This window comes from Brachyhypopomus gauderio, chromosome 15, assembly GCF_052324685.1.
Source record: "Brachyhypopomus gauderio isolate BG-103 chromosome 15, BGAUD_0.2, whole genome shotgun sequence".
NCBI lineage: Eukaryota > Metazoa > Chordata > Actinopteri > Gymnotiformes > Hypopomidae > Brachyhypopomus > Brachyhypopomus gauderio.
This window is the reverse complement of record NC_135225.1, coordinates 12,596,149-12,612,524: the sequence shown is the minus strand read 5'-3', so window position 1 is coordinate 12,612,524 and position 16,376 is coordinate 12,596,149. Positions and strand designations below refer to the sequence as shown.

The 16,376-nt window shown below is 41.4% G+C and overlaps 1 protein-coding gene and 1 long non-coding RNA gene across 13 annotated transcripts in view; one reads left to right on the top strand and one right to left on the bottom strand.

Annotated features, from left to right (window-relative positions):
* Positions 1–101: 101 nt before the first annotated feature.
* inpp4b (inositol polyphosphate-4-phosphatase type II B) overlaps positions 102–16,376 on the bottom strand; it is a 141,517-nt gene continuing 125,242 nt past the window's right edge. For 8 of the 12 annotated variants that reach the window (XM_076973960.1, XM_076973969.1, XM_076973964.1 and 5 more), the window contains 3 exons: positions 16,164–16,276; positions 14,689–14,843; positions 3,937–5,385 (listed from right to left, as the gene is read on the bottom strand). In XM_076973960.1, the coding sequence (XP_076830075.1) occupies positions 5,208–5,385; positions 14,689–14,843; positions 16,164–16,276 (446 nt within the window). In that variant the 3' untranslated portion in view covers positions 3,937–5,207. Of the gene's footprint in view, positions 1,411–3,936; positions 5,386–11,998; positions 12,200–12,420; positions 12,587–14,688; positions 14,844–16,163; positions 16,277–16,376 lie in introns of those variants that run through there. The other 4 variants (XR_013121214.1, XM_076973962.1, XM_076973961.1 and 1 more) reach the window with 4 other exon arrangements.
* Positions 3,901–12,249, top strand: LOC143476035 (uncharacterized). The gene is made up of 4 exons (XR_013121215.1): positions 3,901–3,971; positions 5,125–5,394; positions 11,761–11,949; positions 12,069–12,249. It is a non-coding gene; the product is annotated as an uncharacterized LOC143476035 (long non-coding RNA).

Below are 16,376 nucleotides of genomic sequence, written 5' to 3'. Positions count from 1 at the left end.
GCATTACATAATGTAAATGATTAAGTACTTATTATCCATAGTGAAAAATCAGTTATCATTTTATAGATTGACAGCAACAATGCACTTAAATTCATCCAATCACTTGCACACATGGATAAACCATAAATTAGCTGAACAGTAAACATCTTACAAAGCAGTTTGTTTTAGCATTATAGAACTTCATAAAATTGGTTAAATGTATTCTCAGAGATTACAATAGAACATTGTTTTCTTTCTAACAGAATTTGAAGTCTGATGAACGGATTGCTTTACGTTAAACCTTCACCTACACTGCGTTCGTGGTAGGGTAGGGATAAATTTTCTGTAGTCACAAATTGGTGACGGACCAGTGTTCTTATCACACTGATAAATGACACAAGCTGTTCTCACATTGGCCAGAGAAAGACTTTTTTCACTTGGGGCACTTCACACATGGATTATATGTTTGGCAATCAAAATGTGAGCAAAATAAGGAGCTGAGAAAAGTTGAGGGGACCCAGAAAGTCTGGCATCCCGAGCTATAAGCTCAGTGGTGTATTGAAAGAAAGGTATGTTTTCTGGCCATTCCCTGCTTACCACTGGTGTTGTGTGTTTATTAGAAAATGTTCTTGGGTATTATATGATTACTGTTTTGCCTTACTAAAGTCATGCTAAATGTCAAACAGCCAAAACCTTCAAACAATTACAGAGAAACATGTAAAGGAGGCCAGCATCTTGGAAAACGTAGTTTACATAGGTGAGAGAGCAAACGCCAGAATGGAAGTAAATTTCCCAGAACAGCAAAAGCAGGGAACAGCCTCTACACGCAAGTACTTTCTCCACACAGCTCACAAAAATCTGGTCACCTATATTTGTATTGCATATAATTTATTTATAATTGTGAGATTCATACGCATTTTACCACTTCCTATGCATTCAAACTCTCTCGAATTGAACGAGTAATTGGGTCTATCAAACACATTATGTCATATGTTACAAAGACTGTGTGTGTGCTTGCAATATAAAATGTTACGGAATAAATGAATCACAAAGACAAACTTAAATATCCTAAAAACTGCACTAAAACATCACGTAAAACAACATTTAATTATTTTAATACCACATTACAATTGTCGTACTGCACTCTATGCAGCGAACAATTTAGCAAATACTGTACAAAAGCTGTTTTCTTAATTTTTTTTACATATTAACGATCTGTATATGTACCAAAAATAATTTCCAGGACAATGAGCAGGTATAGCTATAAGAAGGGACAGGAGGTGAGATAGAGGCGTGCTTCAGGAGTCCACTTTTCCATAGGTTCCCTCTGGTGGCCGATAGGACTTGGGGAATGCCATCAGCTGCAGCATATTAAAAGCATACTTCCTGCACTTTATGTTCTTTTGCACGTTCTCAATCCGGCAGCCTTCTCTGATCCCAGAGAGAGAGGGAGAGAGACAGAGAGAGATAGAGAGAAAAGAGATGACAATGGAGTTATGAGAGCATGCTGGAACTGATGAAGGTGAACATCTACATCAATTAACTGCCAGTTCTAGTACAGAGAAAAATACTCAGATTCCCTTGACTAGTTATTCCCTAATCATTACTTTATTATATTAAGCTCATCCTTTTTTTGTGGATACGTGGAAGTGAGAACCATGTTCCATGTGGATAATGAAAGCAACCTCAGTACAGCGCTCCTGTGGTAGGCAACGACTTGGTTTTTGTTGCGATCTGAATTATACAGTGGCCTGGAGACAAACAAAAGTCCATAACTTAACTGCATTAAGTGAGAGCCCAAATACATTAAGCAAAAAAATCATCAAACTGCTTCATGTTAACATTACGCTATAACAACAGCATTAATCCAAAAAACAAAAATCAAACTAACAAAAGAACAAAAACAAATGGATTTTAAGTCCTTTGGGCGACTAGGCGCACTTTCCACATTTAAATGTTTAAATGCATCAGAATGTGAGCAAAACAAGATGCTGAAGAAAAAGCATTTGTCCATAATTCCACAGTTCAGTGTTCACATATTATGGATAATGACACTAGTGGCCAGTACCACTTCTGTTCAGAGAGCTTAAATGGAGTGTTTTTGAGATCGTTTCTCATTTTGGTTAATGCCATTGTGCTCTGGCTTTGAATTTCTGTAACATGGTTTTCACACTGGTGCTAGGATCTCAGGTTTGTGTCCCTATCTGGGTTTCATTTTCTCCTTGTGTCTGCATGGGTTTCCTCCAGGGTCTCCAGTTCCCTTCCACAGTCCACAAACATGGAAGCCAGGTAAAAATCAGCTACTCCAAAATGGTCCCTGGTGTGAGTGCTTGAATGCCCAGTGGTGGATGGTGATGTGTTCTGGGCGTTCTCCTCTCTGCCCTTCCCATGCCCAATGCAGTCCCATGAGGAGCTGCGGTTTCTGGTTGAGACTATGTTGTGTGTAATTGGCTGGTGTATTGCTGTTTTGAAAGCACTGTTGTTGTTTGTTGATTGTAAACTGTCCTTGGGTGCTGAGAAAGTGCCCCAAAACAGTTTCTTCTACTGAGAAAAGTGTCCAAGGACAGTTTGTTTATCAGCTTCTTCGTACTGAGGAAATACTCAATAACAGTTTCTTAATCTGTTCTTAACAAACTGATAAACAAACTGGACCCATACGATTGTAAAGCTGCTTTTTGACAACATGTGTTGTAAAAAGCGCTATATAAATACATTTGACTTTGCCTTAATCATATGATATGTGTTTATGCTTTTGATGCTCTTGACCTCTCATACTCTTGACCTTTGCTTGCTTTTGTTATTTCACTCTCCATGCCACCATGGAATACTTTTCCATACATCTCTATTGAAAACACAAAATGTTTAACCCAGACATAAAGGAAAACCAAAAGTGACCAGTCACTTTAATACCAATACCAGTCACTTTAAATGTCACAAACCATGTGTGAAAGCTGAAGAATGAGGGCTGTGGAGACTAGTTCAGCCTGATGCTTGAATGGTGGAAAGCCAGCAGGAGCTGAGGGAGGCAGTGACACACTGATCTCAGCACTGAGGGAGGCAGTGACACACTGATCTCAGCACTGAGGGAGGCAGTGACACACTGATCTCAGCACTGAGGGAGGCAGTGACACACTGATCTCAGCACTGAGGGAGGCAATGACACACTGATCTCAGCACTGAGGAGCAGCCCAAACTCACCACCAGAGGTGGGCAGTAACGAAGTACATTTACTTAAGTACTGTACTTAAGTACAGTTCTTGAGTATTTGTACTTTACTTAAGTTGATTTTTTTTTTAATACTTATGACTTTCACTTCACTACAGTTGAATAACAAATACAGTACTTATCACTCCACTACATTTCTGTCCAGCTCTCGTTACTCGTTACTTCCACACACAACTCTCCTCCCCTCCCCCGATAGTATTTTCACAGGTGACAGCCTATCAGCAATCAAGGATGTGTCTGTGAGGTGTAAAATCAAGTTCGGTGTCACTAGTCGTTCTTTTCCTAAATAACAGCAACATGAGCAGAGACGGCGGTGATGGAGCATGCCAGGGTTGCCAACTTTTCAAGATCGCTTGGAGGGAGATTTGAACCTGGACTTGGTGGCGAGTGTAAATTGTTGATCGGGGGGTGGCGAACGTTACCGGGGCAGTGAAAAATGGACACAAATTAAGTATTATATCGCGATCGCCGGTGGTTGATAGATATAGATCAGAGGTAAATAAACTAGATTTTTTTTCGGCGTGAGATATCGGAACTGTGGCGTGAGAGCGTGTGAAAACGGTCAAATGCGTGTGTCTCACACTCAATGCGTGAGAGCTGGCAACCCTGGCATGCTCTTTTGCACCCATGGCCGTATCTCGACAAAATGTTCCAGTTTTCTGAACGGATGAATCATTCCTATCGTTTTAAATGCATGCTTTGTTTGCCAAAAACAAACTATCACTGCATACCAAAATTCACCGTCCCACCTGAGGAAGTATATTACGGTATGCAGCCTAAATGTTTTGTTAAGTGACTATGTAGTCAGAGGAGCTTTGCTGTAAGGCTAGTGAAATGACTTTGCCTGCTCACTCCACTGCTAGGTCTGCTAGGATCACTATAAATAATGTTAACATTATATTGGCAAGTAATTCAAACTACGGAAACATCAATAAGGGAAACCGTGTGGGTTAATCGAATCTTGTCAAATAATGTTTCCATTCTAATGTCAGTGTAGAATTAATGTCAATAATTCTAATGTGGCTGTGATTTCTAGTTTGAAAAGAGTTTGTTAGCATGTTGGGTGGCATGGAGTTGGTGGGCTTTAGCCATACTGCAAAAAGTTGTAGCAAGGTTAGACTACCAAGATGCCACACTGCTAATTTTACTTTGTCTTTGTTTATATTGACTGTAGCATAATGTTGTATTGGATGACTGAATACCTAACTAGCAAAGAGAGAAAACCATCATTTTATTATTGACTTTTAATATGGTAACATAATTTGCTTAAACATGTTAGGCTAGGCTAATCAGTGAATTGTGGTTTTAGAAAATGTTTTTGTTCCTTAAACTAAAGTGTAGGTTAAACTTTTCTGCTACCACTATCTGAATGATGTACATCATTGGAATATGCCTTATGGATTATTATCAAAGACTGTATGAATATTATGCCCAAAGAGGATTTGGTAGGATGTATAATACTTTTAAACTATAACTTTTTTACAAATGTGACGGAAGGTGTACTTTAATACTTAAGTATTTTTAAAAGCAAGTACTTCAGTACTTTCACTTAAGTAAGATTTTGAACATGCAACTTTCACTTGTATCGGAGTAGCATTTGACCAGTGGTATCTGTACTTTGACTCAAGTAATGAAATTGAGTACTTCGTCCGCCTCTGCTCACCACTAACACAAACTAACCACAGCCCTGGACATGATTCATCATCACAGCTGTAGGAGATTCAGAGGTCATTAAAGTTCATGTAGTACTACTGCCTCAATGTTTGAAATACACTAGAGATGAGCTCTCACTTCCAAATGGGAAATTAGTATGCCTTGAAGTGAGAGAAAAAGTGAGAGAAAAGATGCAAGCTGACTCCAGGAATATATTAACATGATTACAGTGATGAGTAATGAAAGGTGATGTGTATCCCGTTGCAGGAGGGGGACAGGACGTTTACACTCACTCAGGACCAAGGAACAAAGTCAGACAGCACAGGGATCGTTATGGTATAATCAGCAGTTTATTGATATTTTGCAAGCAGGAAAACAAGACTTAAAATGAGCCACACCACAAGCAGGTGCGAGCTAACAAGCAGAAGAGCAATTGGATAGAAGTGGCGAGATGCCGGCTTGTGATTGGCTACCGAACCTGCCTCAGGGTCGTCCCATTGGGCACCTTCTCCCTGGGCCAGCCGACTGCTGAGCAAGGTAAGAACAAAGAGAGAAAGAGAGAGAAACACACACACACACCCCATACATCCATGTACCCACATATCCACACCCACACACGTAACAGAGGGTTAGTAAAATTAAATCAACACAACCACATGCACACACACACACAAACCCACACACACACACACACATGCGCACAAACACAAACACACACAGAAATGTCTGGGCAGTGGTGGTACATACACATGAATAATGTATTAGGAAATGGGCATGTGTGGTTGAGGGGATGCTGGTGAAATGCAGAACAGCTACGGTCAGCTACACTACATGCCAAACATGCCAAAAAAACAGCTACTCCTTAGGTAAACCACAATGCAACTAACAGCTGTTGTTAATTCAAGGAACACTGTAAATCCAGAACATTTTATGACCCTGCCATTTGTAAAACACAATAACAGCTTTGAACCACTTCTTCTGTCTTTCTCTCTCCACTCCCTCTTTCTTTCACTCCTTCTTGGTCTTTCCTGTTTTTACTGATTGTACCAAAGGTTGCAGTATCCTAACTAGCCATCTAGTGAGGAAGAACACCTTCATGAGAAGGCGGTTCAATGACTACAATTTAATACCATAAATTCAGTGAAGCTGATCACAGACCTGCAGGACTTTGGCCCGAATATTTGTAATACAAGATTCTCTGCCCACACCCTCAACACCGGTACCTCAGAGATTCCCAGCCCGCGCTGTATTGTCTGTTTATACATGATTGGGTTGCAAAACACAGCTCCAACATCATCTTCATTTTGAGCGCCATCACCACATCATAGGCCTTTTCTACAACATTTGGGTCTGAGGCAAACCCATTAACCTGTGGGGTTCCACAGGGTTCAGTTTTAGGGCCTTTGTTGTTTTCTTTGTACATGTTACCTTTGGGGCAGATTTTAAATAGTTTTAATATTTCCTATCATTTATTTTCTGATATTCAGCTTTATTTCTCTTTTAAACCAAGTGAGGTTCATAGTTTAGGCTATTAGATTGTCTTCAATCAATCAGATAATGGACCTTAAATAACCTCCTACAGCTAAATGACAACAAGACTGAGGTATTGATCATTGCTCCCGAAAGGCTTAGTCAAATGATTAAGCAAAATCTTGGGCTTCTTTCCTCTGCTGTCCACTCTAGCCACCGAAATCTGGGAGTTATTTTCGATCAGTCTTTAGCATTTGATTCTCATGTTAAACAGCTGTCAAGATCCTGTTTCTTCCACTTGAGAAATATCAGTAAACTGAGATCTATGGTTTCAACAGCAGATCTAGAGATGCTGATCCATGCGTTTATTTCATCTCGCATAGACTACTGTAATGCCTTGTTTTCATCTCTCAGTGTATCAGCTCGTGGATGTTTACAGATAATTCAAAACGCTGCAGCGAGGTTACTGACCAAGTCAAGCAGACGGTCTCGCATAACACCCATTTTAAAATCCTTACACTGGCTTCCTGTAGAATTCAGGATCCAGTTCAAGATTTTAACTTTAACATACAGAGCACTACACAACACAGCTCCTGTGTATGTCGCTGACCTGCTCCACCCCTACACTTCATCGCGATCACTAAGGTCAAACAACCCGAGTTTACGGTCTGTGTCACGCTCATGTCTAAAGACTCGTGGAGACCAAGCGTTTAAGGTGGTTGCTCCAAAACTGTGGAACACACTTCCTCCACATTTAAGATCAGCTGACTCTGTGGATACTTTTAAAAAACAGCTAAAGACTTTCCTTTTTATGCAGGCGTTTAGTTAGTGGTGGAGGTTGCAGCCATTGACCTTGTGCACTGTATTTTATTTCTGTTTTATAGTTTGTGTTTTTGTGTTATTATTATTTTTTATTTTATTTTCCGTTGTAAAGCACTTTGTGGCTTGTGCCTGTGAGAAGTGCTATATAAATGAATTTTACTTTTTTTACTTACTTACATTTATGAGATGGTCTGCAGAGAGCTCTGGTGACAAAGTGCTCTGATGAGAACCTCTCTGTAACATCAGGAAAACAAGATAATGGACAACAGGAAGACACCAGGGTGAGGTCCTTCCCCTGCACTTATTGACAGAGATGAGTTGGAGCAAAACTTTTAAATGCCTTGGAATACAGCCAGTCTCTTTGGAGGAACATTTATAATGCCCTCATCTGGTTATTGTACACTGGCTCTGATGGGATAGAAGTATGACAGCATTTCTTCTGTCTGAGGAAGCTAATGGAGTTTTGATATTCCGCCAGACATCACCATTTTTCACTGGTGCACCACTACATGAAGACACAGGGGTGAGAAAATTCCCTTGTACTGATTGACAGAGATGACCTGGAGCAGGACTTGTGTTTGGACAGCAAGTCTCTCTGGTGGAGTGTCTCTAATCCGGTCCCTGCACCCAGATGGGAAGGCAGCCTGGCAGCAGCTTTTCTTCTTCCTAAGGAAGCTAATGTTTGATATGCTTCAAGACATCCTCACCATTTTGTGTGCACCACTGAAAGGATCCTGAGTAGCTGCATCACAGCCCGGAACCATGGTGCTCCTGCTCACCAAAATTATTATTGTTAACGAAAACGAACAAAATAACAAAAACTGAAATAGAAAAGAACATTTTTGCTAACTGATTTAAATAAAAGCGGTAATTAATTTTAAAGCCTTGTGGACTGATACGAAAGATTTTTCCACTATAGCAGTTTTAAATTCGCTGGCAGAACTGCACGTCATAGTTTGTGATGTTCATTCTTGTTTACAGACCACTTCTGCAGACCACGCTACCCTGCAAAATGAAGACAGCCTGCCAAAGTTGTGAGCGTCCCATATGTTTTATTTTATTTTTTTATATGACTAAGAAAGATAAAAGCAAGTGTATTGCAGTGAAAACAAGTGATAAAATATGTGGAATACTTGTCAAGGGAGAAAAAAAACCCATACATCTAAAAGTCGATTTGAAAAGCTTGAAGAGGGCTATCTGCCAGTACCTTGATATGCTAGCCTCTCTGAGTAGCTCCCCTGAAAAAGAAGTAACATCCCAGCTAGGTAGCATCAGAAAGGAGATAACCATAATGGATTGATTTCACACACAAAAAAAAAAACTAAAAATAAAAAAAATGAATCAAACCTGTAGAGCAGGGGTGCTCATTACGTCGAGGAAGTGTCGGTCGATCGCGAAGGAATGTGCGTAGATCGTGTTACATTAAAAAGTAGTAGATGAATCGCCCATCTGCACTGACGGTTGTATTTTGATTGACATTCATGGTAGCCAATCTGCAATCCGCTCAACAAATTACGTTCGCCCCCCCACCCCACTCAACAAATTACATTACGATCTTTCTGACTTTGTCATCTTATAAGTAGCTCGCAAGCTGAAAACTTGTGGGCACCCCTGTTGTAGAGTTTATTGGGTTTTTGATTATCTCATTTATGAGACACATTCCATCAGGGAGCTCAGTCTAAGTTTATATTCTTATGTTCATGTGTGTCCTTAGTTTATTGGTCATTATCAGCAGCATTATTACACAGCCTTTTTGCACTTAAGGCTTAAGGCACTTGTGGTTTTTGTGGACAGTTGGTTGTAACTGACATTTTTTTTATTGTATCTGTCACGACCAGACAGAAGAGCAGACACTTGCAGAATGATAACAGGATTTATTTAAACAGAAGCTTATCCACAACAGGGTCGAGAAACCATACAGAACGACAAAGAAATCCTGGAAGAGAACAACAGATCACCAAACTGAAGACTGACTATATACAGAGCCAAAAACCACAGCGATAAGCACACGGAACTCAGAGACGCATGCATAAAAACAAATACTGAGCAATTAGTTCCTACTCGTTCCCACTATTTATATGGAGGGGGACAGGTGCTTCCCATCAGTACGATTGTTGGTCTGAACGCTGGGGGTCACATGAGCCCCCACGGTATTCTGGGTACCGGAGTTCCGTCCGTCCGGTGTGGCAGGCACGGATAACCGGACAGGTCGGTATCACGGGCCTGACAGTATCATTTGTTGAGTTTTAATTACACAATATTTACTCTGAACTTTTTAGTCCTGCACCTGAAATAAATTATTACAAAACTAAAACTAAATACTAGAACTAATGATAACTAAAACTAAGCATTAAAATAAAAATAAAAACAAATACAAACTAGCAAACCTACTCTAAAAACAAATTGAAACTAATTGACATAGAAAATTTAATAAAACTAACCTACAACGAAAAATCAATAACTATTGGAACTTTGGGCCACATGTTGGTTGGCACTGTCGCCTCACAGCAAGGTGGTCTTGGTTCGGGTCTCGGCCCATTCTGTGTGGAATTTGCATGTTCTCCCTGTGACTGCATGGGTTTTCTCCGGGTATTCCGGTTTCGTCCCACAGTCCAAAGTCGTACGTGTTAGGTTGATTGGTTACTCTAAATTGCCTGTAGGTGTGAGTGTGTGCGTTGGCCATGTGATGGACTGGCGACCTGTCCATGGTGTACCCTGCCTTCACCTGATGATGCTGGGATTGGCTCCGGCCCCACGTGACCCAGACTAGTGGGATTAAGCGGTAAAGATAAGGGACAGATGGATATTAAAACTTTGCTGTTCACGGCCTGGTACCATGGTGGTTCTGCTTAGAACTGTAAGAAGACAGAGAGTTGTGAGGTCTGCTAGGGCATAAAATGACCTAAGCTAATGAAAAAGCAAATAAAATGGACCACAGAAAACTGTTTCAAACAGCTTGCATCTGGAAATAGGTATCAAGGCATTAAATTGTGCGCAAGCTTCCTGTGAAAGAAAGGGTCATATTTTTCATATGTTGCAGAGGAGAATTTTGCAGGATCTGGTCAGGTTTGTGTTGAGAAGGACAACTGGTTGCCCAAAGTTACACCCAGGCGTCAGGCAGTTTCTGATTGTGTTAGGGTGCTCTCGAAATAAACGTGAGGTCATTGTGTGGGTTTGGGGTTTCTGGAATGTACAGCAGCTTGGTTTTGCTAGGGTTGACCTTAAAGTTGTGAGCAGGCTTCCATGAAGCAATAACCAGCAAGTATGCTGAAATACGCCCAGACTGTTGTGACACAAAAGCAGTGGATCTGTTTATGAACAGATCAGTTCTCATCACATCCCCTTTTGACCCCCGACTGATGAGTTCCCCAGCAGCAGGAAACACATGTGAACAATAAGAATGACTGTAATGTCTTACTAATTCAGTGATAGACTGCATCTATCATATCCAAAACTACTTCATTCAGCCTCTGCCATGTGGCACAATACCAGTGAGTAAACAGCCTTAGGTATTGTTTTCTAGAAAAGAATGCAATCATAGCAGGAGCAAATAAACAGCACAAGTAACCACAATAAAAATATTTTAATTGATAGTTATTCATTCTTGATTGATGTTATAGGCTTCAATAGGTATGTTCTAGCTGAATTACTAAATGGCCCTATGCTCAGAAAGCTTTTCCTTTTCCCCTTAATCTTTGAAATATAAACCCTTAACTCCAGTACGCTGGCCAGGAACCTCTGTGGGGTTTGTATGCATCAAGTATGGCTTTTGTACCCAGACACCACGCAGAGTGTCACATCACGCTCACGTCAACACCTTCAGGCTTGCTGTACCACACCAAATTATTGGGGGTTACTCTAAGCGATAGTTTAGGGTTACTTTTCTGGTCTAGAAAGTCTAGACTGCATCTACGCCCACTATTGTGTACATCTGTGGACTCACAGAGATAAAGGTAGACACATCATCATGGTCACTCTGATGCTGCTTCCTGAGAACAAATGGTCAATGTTTATTCAGGACTGTAAATCAATGTACCAGGTTTGAGTTCCCATGTGTGTTGTCCTATGAATAAGTGATACAGGTATTTAGTTACTTTTCATTGCTTAGTGGTAGCAAACACAGTTCTTGGTCAAGATAAAACTGACGGATGCCTGGGCCAGATGTCTTGGTTTTTGGAAGAGAGCTGGTGTGGATAGTCGAGCTGTAAACTGAGTTATGGTTTGAGAAATCTCTTCTCTTCCTGGCACTACCTCTTTTTCTCTATCAATCTACATGTAACATTCAGTAAGTACTTTCTATGCTGCATGTTTTTGTGTTTAGGAACATTGTAAATTTATTTAATATTTCTCATGACTCATATTCTCATGATTAATGCTCTGGTTACTAATGGAACTGAGTGCATCTGCTCTGATTAAATGAGCAGAACACATCTAGAAGACAGCTATGAGTATGAAAGGCAAATGAGTTTTTGTTACTCAAAGGTAGAGTACAGCAGCCAGCCAGTCTCCAAAGTAAGCTGAAAAGTCAAGAGCAACACTTAAACTCCAGAAAAATGCTCAACCAATTCCAGATTTCCTGTGCCTACATATTCACATCATTTATTTGCTCAGAATCAGGACACATCAACACTGGAGGATACAGATGGTGAGGATGACGTGCTAGTGGCTACGGCCAGGAGCAAACGAGACAGACGTCCAACAACACTAGCATTAGCAGCAGCTGTGCCACACAGGCAAACAGAAGATTCATAAACAAATTGCAAGGATTCAACTCCTAGGCAGAAGATTCACACGCAGATGGTGAGGATTCAACTATTAGGCAGTGAGTGAGAGTGCTTTTCATGCCTACCTGATGCTGAACTACTAAAAGCTGAACTTTTGCTGCTTGCAAATTCTGTTGTGCTATATTCTTTGTGCAGAGTGCCCATGTTCTGGAAGTCCAAGTCCTCCACTGAAAGGAGATGGATGCCTGATCCACATCTGGAGATGGCATTTTAAAGACAAGGGTCTATGAAGTCCTGTCCTCGTGTACCTCCACCACTGTGCACATCTGCGGTCTCACAGAGATAAGAATGGTTGTGCCACAATGGTCACTTTGGCCTTGTGCCACCACAAATGGTCAATCATTATAAAATTTTGTTTTACATGCACTGAACCATTGTCCACAACTACTTTCATCATTGGCTGTAGGTAGTCAAGCTAAGGGTAAATAAGTACAGTAACAAACACACCCAACATTATCGGGTGCTTTGCTGCCACAAACACCTGAGAATGAGAAAACCTCTGGCCCTTTGGGAGCTGTGTGTTGTGCTGATGTAGTGTGGTCCAGTTACAGCAGTCTCACTGCCCTGTGTCCTAGTCAGGAAGAGTGTTCTTTGCCCCATTGTGTCTTTTCATGCACTGTGTTCATCCTCCAAACAGCAGGAGCCTGTGTAATCTGCATCAGAGAAATAAATGCTTGCCAATGCCAGGTGGTGCTGGGAAAGTCAGAGAGTTTAAACATACATTCCCAGTCCACATCTACAGACAAGGACCATTACTACACTCGACTGCAATCTAAATGACTGGCTCAGTAGGGCTCAGGACAGTCCTGACAGGCATTCCTCTCTTGCTGTAGCTGAATTCAGCGCTCCCGTCACCTGGTCTGCTGATCTATTACCCAGCATGCCATTGAGCACAACATTAATTCACTAGCAAATGTCCGCTGCATGATAGCATGTCATCACAGTTCACGCTGGAGAACCTACTTTTCTTTGGTTCCACAAGGGAATGAACTTCTAGGGTCCTGAAACCTTATTTTCACTTTTACTCTTTTTTCCACTGTAGTCAGGGCTTTGGCCTGATAGTATTCTGGCCTATTTTGATATGAGGATATGTGATAGAGACTACAAAGCTCTTCTGTCAGTTACCCTGGACATGGCTGCCTGGACAAGATCTTATACTCTATTATGCTTTACCTTACACATTGATACACTTTACAAATACACTACAGTGTACACCATACACTCCACTATACCTTACAAATACACTACACCTTACACTCTGATACACCTTACAAATACACTACACCGTACACTCTGCTACATCTTACAAATACACTACACTCCACTATACCTTACAAATACACTACACCTTACACTCCACTATACCTTACAAATACACTACACCTTACACTCCACTATACCTTACAAATACACTACACCTTACACTCCACTACACCTTACAAATACACTACACCTTACACTCCACTACACCTTACAAAAACACTACACCTTACACATTTGTATCTCTACCTTGTATATTAATGTTACCCGTGTCTCGTTTAAGTTCCTTGTTTGTCTTGGTATTCATACCCCACGTTTGTATTTACTGGTTGCTGGCCATTGTTTCATTTTGATTGGTCCTGTCCAGTTGTCTTCCCTCCACAACTGTCTCAGAATCGAAGTGAAGCAAGTGAAGACATTTTTTCAGTTTTCTTTGCCCGTGTGTGTTTTTCATAGCTCTGTCCAGCTGCTGTGTAAACATCTGGTGTCTTGCTTCAGTTCCTAGCGTGGTTGTTGTCTCTGGGTAAGTGGTGTTTGTGTGTTCCTGTGTCCTGTGTCTGCTGTTTACAGGTTTGTGTATCATGCTTCCCTTGTTTCCCTCCCCGTGTTTTTCAGTTTATTTTCATCATCACTATTGTGTCTCTTTATGTAATCATTCTAGCCCTTAGTTTTGTTTCATACTTTACATAGTTGGTCTTTCCATTGAGTTTTTCCATTTCGTTATGCCTCATCGCCCCTGTACACCAGGTCCTTGTTTGCTCATTGGTGGTGTTACCCTAGACCCCTCCGCTGAACGCTTACTTGCAAACCCCTCTAATAAATCTAGTCTCTCTCAGCATTTGTGTCCACCTCTGTCACGCTCTCAGTCGAGGGACTTAACATAAAGAGAACAGACTGTTATTATGAGATGCCTGTGAATTGTAAAGTAATAGCTCACAAGTTAATTTGATACGAAAACCTACAGCACAGAAAAGAGTGTGGGCCATTCTATTCACAATAATTCAGTTTTACTTTTTCCAAGTGTGACCCTGACCATAGATGATAGTTTTTTTGCTAATTCTGGTTCATTGAATCTGCATCTCAGTGCACATCTTGAAAATGTATTAACTTTACGGGCAAGGAAATGAGAGCTGGCACAAACAGCATTACTCCCAATCTTAAACCTTGTCAATATTGAGCATATTGGGAATCTCTGAAGACCCCCCCGACAGGCTCAAAGCATGGTGTTAACTTTCTTTCTCAGCTGTCAAGGAAAGAATAAAAAAACATTTACCTGATCCTGCTTATCTGGAGAAACATCTCTTGAAGAAATTGCTAACTCTACACTTTTCTGACCCAAAATTCTTTGTTCTGGTTTCATGCCAAGCATACAAGCATCTCCAAAAGGAACATCCATTTAGAGTCTTCCCAGCATGAAGGAGAGGTGTAAAATGGCAAGGAGGTGTTGAGGATGAAACAGGGCTGGCTGGGTGATGGGGCTCGGTCAGACTCCTACCTCCGCATGCAGTCCAAGGCCCGAACAAAGTAGTCCTTATGTAGCTGGTGCTCGTCCCTCAGCAGGGCACACTGCTCTAGCGTAACCGACATGGACGTCCGGTCTTTGGCACTTTTACAGCTGGTGAAGCGGATTCCGTTCAGCCGACGGCAGATCTGGCGAGACCAAGGCTGCACGTTAGTTTCTGTTTCTTCCACTTATGAACCTTCCAAAGCACAAACAGAATTTTGCTATTACAGAACCTTTTTGTTATTTTAATTAATTTAGCTTACCTATCATTATTTAACATTTAGATATCCACTAACTACAGAAACTAGTTAAACTTTCTTAGGAAAAGAACCAGCGTATGTCCTATCATGCTCCAGAAAGTCCCCATGGGAAGGTACAAAGTATGAGATCAGCTACAGGCCCGGCACATTCTGCCAGCTCATTCCATTCCAAATTCCATTTCACATAATAAAGATTAATTAGAGTAATGTTCTGTAAAGGTAAGTAAAGGACAAACACAAGAATGTTACATACGTATGTGTTAAATAAATGTGCCTTGTGTACCTGCTTCCACACTTTCCATTCAACAATGTGTGTTCTCAGTCTTATGATATCCATAAACAACATCTCACCTTACATCATACCTTAGTTACTACAAATAATTAACAGGTATCATCATGGCTGATTCAGCGATTTAGGAGTGCATTGTTTGAGGCCGCACATTTTACTTACTCCAACACCTCTGTTAATAATCAAGCCCTTTGCTGTTAGCAGGATTATCTTAGGTCAGGACAAATGCCATATACAATCTGGGCTTCCCAAGAGACAGGCTGCAAATACATCATTGTCCGAGTGTCAATTGTTCAGCCTGAAATTTAAGGAAATCACAGGGCGTATGCACAAACTAAATTCTTGGCCATGACTACTGAAGTGTTTGCCAAAACCAAAGAGCAGCAGCACACAATGTTTGGCTAATGTCACTGTGTGGCAGCCATCTTCAGAGTTGATGCTCCAGAGAGTTGTCAGTATAGACAGTACATGATACTCCAGTAGCATTAAGCGTGGCTTGCTGGAGACTGGGACCACAGGGCGTGCACTCAGCCTCTTTACGCTGCACATTTCTCAGGCTCAATTTCACCTTGTTCTGAGGCAGAAGGCGGAATTAATCGTCCCCCCAGGCAAGTGTCGAACAGAGACGCACACCTTGTGCAACACACCTCAACTAATAAACAGCAATAAACTAGGCCCTGGTGGCTACTGGAAAAGCAATTACGCCCATGTGCACTTTGCTCTAGACAGGAGCATCTGCTGAACACAGTAATGTAAATAATAACCCTTGAAGAACAAGGAAATTGACAACAAAAGTCTGGACAGCAGCATGGGTAGCTCATAGCTGGACAAGTGTGTGTGCGCGGCCGTGACCGTCTCGGCCACTGTGGGCTGTCCCTGCAGAGACGGAGGCCGTGCCGCGGGGCCAGCAGCCTTACCACTCCTGCCAGCCACAGAATCTCCACGTTCTTCCTCTTCTTGGTCACTACGTTCTGGCCCAGTGTCTCAAGTAACTCCTTAACATCAGTCTGCGTCTGAAAACAGGGCAGACCTGAGAGAGTGTGAGAAAGAGAAAGTCAGGGAAAACAGCATGTGAAGGGGATATCTTCAGATCTACCCTGCCCTGCTGAAGATGCGGTGTCCGAGATTGA